Below are 5,606 nucleotides of genomic sequence, written 5' to 3' on the forward strand. Positions count from 1 at the left end.
AGCAATTTACAATACAAAAACATGCAGAAATGCATGGCGGGGGCAGGGAGGAACAAACAAAAAAACCCCACAAGACTGCTGCTTCCTTTGGTATTCACTCTGTTTTAAAAAACAACACCCAGGCATTTCATGTTTAGTCATGGTAATACTGTTGGGAACAAGCATAAGGGCTTTGTAGCATGGGAACAACATTTGAATCAACCTTTTAAAACAGCAGTCATCATGACTGCGTTTTTATTTTATTCCTTGCAGAGGTGGGGTGGGGCATGCTCAAACCACTTGAAGTGTGTGTGCAGTATTTAAGACTACTGAAAAAGACCAGAAGTTAGCTGTCATTATATGATGTTGCCACTACTGTTAAAACTTACAATGCTTTTACAAAAACCACGCCATTTTTATCAAAGTAACCAAGTTTAAAAGTTGAATAGATGACAAGGTTCTCACTTAAATCAAGTCCAACAGCAAGAAAAAGAATCTGACACACAAACACATTATACAGAAAAAGTCCAGGTGAACTAAGAGGATATTGTTTAATAGTGAAAATAAAAAGTGCTTTCAGTTAAAAAACAAAATAATAGACTAGCGTCTCAAAGTGCTTTTGTTTGTTAGTGACTAGAAAATATTCTCTACAAGTTTTTACATTTATTTTACAGCTATTTTCATTGGAGTTTACTTATGGCAGATGCTAAAATTTGTTTCATTATGTACCTTAACCAAGTTAATCAAATGTTGGTCTTCTAACAGGAGATTGTATTGCCTTATATACATAAAAGAGCATTAAAGGACCCAGTTTACAAGGAGTGTCACGTCTCCCATGTCACTTGAATTGCTATTTGATTGTCATACAGACATTTGTGCTGGAAGAAAGCAGATAGAATGTGCATCATGCATGTGTGACAATGGTAAAAAGTCCAGAATATATTTATAGAAATAGCAAAAGCAGACCATGTGATGATAAAGCATCAACATTTAATACCAATAATATGTAGAGACCAGACACAGCATGTCAGCTACTTTAGGGTTACACAAAAAAAATAGCTTACCCAGCAGTAGGACAGAAATTGAAGGCACATCGTTAGATACCCCTTTCCAGGGAGCTAGCAACTTGGCGATTAGGCATGGGGTTCAAAGAGGCATTTTTGAGTGGCAAGAGAACCATAAAAAACTTTGCATGGCTTTGGTCTATTGGTATCACTGCGATTAACACGGGCAGAAGGGGGGAGATAGTTTCTTTCACGTCCTGCATCTCGAAAGTGCTCTACAAATATGAATGCAGTCAGTCCCTTCTGAGGAAGTAAGAATTAGCATTAACACCATTTACAAATGGCAAAATCAACGAGAAGTGAGGCCCTTGTGTTCAGAGGCACTTCTCAGCGAGAGCAGACATTGTAGAGGTATGAATTAGAGAGGAGATGGGTGCCCACAGCTCCTGCTGCCCTCCGCCGCCAAGTGAAGTACTCAACACGCACCGCCCCCCCCCCCCCAAGAAGCCACTTTTAAAACGTGACCTGCCTGCAGCTACCAAGGCAGTCAGCTGGGAGCCAAAACTTAGGAACAGGAGACTCAAGTCTCTGCTCATTGCACCTCTCAAGAGTCCCCTTCACTAGGTGTCATCTGGCTTGCACCTTTGGCTTCATCATCTCACTCAAGCCACACACATTTCTCCCCATTCCCAAAGCTGTGTTTATTATACTTTTAAAATTGAATTAAAAAAGAAAACAAGAGGAAGCCTCCGTGGGGTAGTTTTGTATTGTGCTTTAAACAGCATTTAAGAAATGTTTGTTTGTTTGTTTTTAATAAGACCAGTGAAGACAAGATGAGGGATAGGCAAGAAGGGCTCTCGCCTCCAACCTGTGTAGCACCCGGTCCTCCATAGTAACTACTCTCCATTCAAGTCTGTTGAGATGGGTTTCCATACCGGATGCGTTCTCCACCCCCAGTGATCTACAAGCAGCGCATGGACAATGTTCCTTGCGGCAGTTCCTCGTGCTGTGCCAGAACCATCCGCCAACATATTTTATCACCGTTGAAGCATCAAGATGCACCTGTGTGACACCATGGTCAGAGCAAGCAGACAGCACAGCAGCCTCCCGGACCAGCTTATCGAGGACCGCCTTGGGGCACGTAGGAGATGGGCTGCCTCGTCCCAGGCCTAACGGTGAACGTGTTTGTAGCCCCGCTGTACTGCAAGTGGCTATAGGCAGGTCTGGGAGAACAAAAACAGAGGAAGTCACTGAACACCGAGGAAATCGTTTGGTCGGTGGTTACGGTAAGCCCCTCCTGCTGTGAAGCATTTTAATTTGCAAGCCCCTATGAGCAGAGTAGCTGGAGAGGCTGCATTCAGATCCAGAGGATGGTTTAGATCAGAGGGAAAAAAACAAACCGAAAGTCAGGTCCAGGACTGAAAGGGGGGGACTAGGACCTGGGCTTGGACCCTTGCACCTCAGTTTTGCAAGGCATCCTTAGAAGACACCAGCTGCAGCTGAGCCAGACAGCTAGGGGCATATGCCTGCACTCTTTGGAGCCCAGCCCAGAACTAGACCCACCGGGGTTCAGTCAGCCCAGCAGCTCCCCAGCCCACTCCTCCCAACCGCGGTTTCAAAGGGATTTTGGCTAGACACTCCCGGCCAGCCCTGCTAGAATCGTACCTGCTGGGGGCCGTCGCACTGACGGAGGAGTAGTCCCCGTTCAGCCCCTTGGGCTTGGCATCGCTCACAGCATTGCTATGAGGCATGGCTTTCCCCGTCACATCCAGCGACATCCTCCTGCTTTGCAGGTTCCCCGTGGGATTCCTGGGGCCAGAGTTCATCCGGCGCATCCCCTCCGCAGCCTGGGAGCCATAACAGGCAAGAGAGATGATGCCCCTGGAGGACAGGCTTGTTCTCCTGTAGGTCTTATCAGGTTCGGACACATACAGGCGCTGCTTGATCAGTGGGCGGCTGTTGGGGTACTGACTGGGGGTCCTGGCCGTGCCGTCGCCACTGGGGCACAGATGGTCAAGGCTGGGATTCCTTGGGTTGCTTTCAGTGGCTGTATTGAAGGGCAAGGCATAGCTATTGCCCAAGTCATAGCTTGGCTGACTGTAGCTTTGCGGCCTTCCCAAGATCTGGCTGTTGTCTGGGAAGCTAGGGGATCTGTGGCTTTCTTCTCTGATAGGGGAGACATCCTCAGTATGGTCAGCATCATTGCTGAACTCTGGTGGAGGTGGAATGATCACATAATCAAGCGTCTTTCCAGTCTCCTCTTCCTCCTTGGGTAGTGGTGGGGAAGGAAATGGCTTCAGGTGAACGGCAGTGGTGGTGTGCAGGTCTTGCTGCCTTAGGTGGCTGGACTGCAGAAGACCATGAACTGTAGAGGAGGCCCCCAATCCCTGTGAAGTGGGAAGCTTATGTGGTTGCCCATTGATGAGTTTCTGCACGGTCCTGCACTGCTCAGAAGAGCTGGAGAAGGACAGGGGCCTGGCAGGGCTCTGCCCTGGTTCCAGCAAACCCAGTGCACTGACCTCAGGGATGCTGGTCCTTTTATGCTGCTTGTCCCCCAGCAAGTCTGCAGCCTCTCTCTGGGGGGACTTTGGTACGACTGTAACGGAGTAGGGCTTGGACTCGCTGTAGTAGAAGTTGGTGGAGCCCGTTTCCGACATGCTGCTGTCGAGCTTCTTGGATAACTTGATGTGCGGCCTCTCGGACATGGCACTGTTCTGCCGGGACGCGGGGCGCCTGCTTCTTTGGGCTCGCTGTTTTGCGGCCAGAAGGAGAGCCATTGGGGAGCCCTTCTCCACCGTCTCGCCTGTCACAGGGTGGATCAGGACATCCCCATCCCCCAAGCCAGCACCCAAGGAGGATGGCACTGAAGGAGCAGGCAGGCTCTCAGAAGCAGAGGTTGGACTCGCCTCTTTCTTCCTATCGTGTTCATCTGTGCCAACCTGCCCCTCTTCACCGTGGGACGGGCTCACAAAGGCCAGGTTGTCAGTGGAGCTGGTCTTGGCCCGATGGGTTTTGTACTGGAATAGAGAGTAGTCTGGCTGGGGCACCACAGTTGGCGAAGGCGAGGCAGCCTCTGTAGAGGAGGGCAGTGGGAAGGCTGGGACAGAGAGGTCACCTTTTGGTTTCAGAGGTGGTTTTGGAGACTTCAGAACATTGTTGGCCAACACATTTTCTGGAACATGGTTTATGTTTTCCAAAGGCTTTTTACCCGAGAGGTCACTAGGAGTCTTACAAGCATCTGGCGCCGTCTCAACTTCCACAGAAGGTGCTAAAGGTGGGAGGCAATTTACTACAGGCTTCATCAGCCCTGGGTCAGAGCTTGCCTGGCTACTAGCAGGATGCAGAGTAGCTCCGTTTGCTCCTGGACTAGGTCTGCGATTTGCTGCTCCCGTGGGCAGTTTCAAGTCCTTTTTCGTTGCCAGTATAGCTTCCAGCTCACTCCGGATTTTCATAACACTGTTTGCCTCTGCGCTGGTGAGTTGATTCTCAGGAGCCGTGTTGGAGGTGCTCTCTCTGCTGGGGACTGCATTGGCTGTTATCTTTTCACTTCTTCCCCCTAATGGTAACTGCAGATCCTTTGTGGCAGAGTCAGCCTGCTTTGACCAGTCAGACCTAATCCTGTCCTGCTCAGTAATACTGCTTGTTGATGTGGGAGTTGCAGGTGTGTCTAGCTGCTGCTCTTCCCTTCTGGAAGAAGAGGTCAACAGGACTGATAAGCCCTGCTTCAGCTTGTTCAGATTGCTGGGCTCCTTCCAAGAGTCCTCTTCACCATCAGAGAATGCGTAGTCTGGAGGGGGGAGCTCCAGTAGCTCCCCTGCACCCAGAGACTTGGATTCTGGGGAGTCCTTTTCCCTTTTCTCGGGCACTTGTGACCATGGGACCTTCTCTGTCTCGGGTGCTGCCTGCCGGTCAGTAGACTTCATCCAGATGCTGGAGTCTGACCCTGGCCTTGGACTGCCAGGTTCAGCACCGAGTGTAGCAGGCTTTGTGATCCCCTGCCTCTCCGAAGACCACCTGTGCTCCGCTCCTCCAGGCAAGGGCACCTTTGCTGCAGGTCTTATGGTGAAGCTGGGTGGAAGCGGCGGGCGGGTGTGGGGCTGCTTGGGAAAGGGCTTCTCTTCTCTTTCTTCCACGGGAATGGAAGACGACCTCACGGGAGCAGGCGGCGGAACCTTAAATGACCTGGGGAAAGTTAAGTGAGGATCCGGAGCCGATTTGGGCAGCGGCACTTCCTCCTGCGGAGGGGCTGGCGGAGTGGCAGTGTTCAGATAGGAGGGGTCAGCACTCCCCCCGGCCCCTGGCTGCCTTGTGTTCAGAGCTATTTCAGATCTCCATTTCGAGATGCCAGCCATGAAGAGCGGAGGTGCTGGGGGATTATGAAGAGGTGAAAGGGGGGCAGGGGCTAGGGGTGCCAGTCCTGCAAAGGGAGGTGCTGGAGGAATGAAATCTGGCGGAGCTGGCGTGCCGGGGGACGACAAGGTGGAAGCAGGAGGAAGAGGTGGAGGCATGAGAGGTGGAGGCAGTGGTGCTGCCATGGGTGGCGGCGGCGGCACCTCTGCTAGCGGCGGCGGCGGCGGGGGGCCTGGTGGGCCGGCCCGCACGGCGAGGACTTCTCCTTCGTCA

The 5,606-nt window shown here is 51.3% G+C and overlaps 1 protein-coding gene across 1 annotated transcript in view; it reads right to left on the reverse strand.

The window, feature by feature from the left end:
- Window positions 1–1,731: 1,731 nt before the first annotated feature.
- The window catches only part of LOC109317690 (uncharacterized protein C6orf132 homolog), a 5,496-nt gene continuing 1,621 nt past the window's right edge, over window positions 1,732–5,606 (reverse strand). Inside the window, exons 3-4 of the mRNA XM_019546501.1 lie at window positions 2,649–5,604; window positions 1,732–2,206 (exon numbers count right to left, since the gene is read on the reverse strand). Of these exons, the coding sequence (XP_019402046.1) occupies window positions 2,101–2,206; window positions 2,649–5,604 (3,062 nt within the window). The 3' untranslated portion in view covers window positions 1,732–2,100. The remainder of the gene's footprint in view (window positions 2,207–2,648; window positions 5,605–5,606) is intronic.

Source organism: Crocodylus porosus, unplaced genomic scaffold, assembly GCF_001723895.1.
Source record: "Crocodylus porosus isolate Cpor-Errol unplaced genomic scaffold, CroPor_comp1, whole genome shotgun sequence".
NCBI classification, from domain to species: Eukaryota; Metazoa; Chordata; order Crocodylia; family Crocodylidae; genus Crocodylus; species Crocodylus porosus.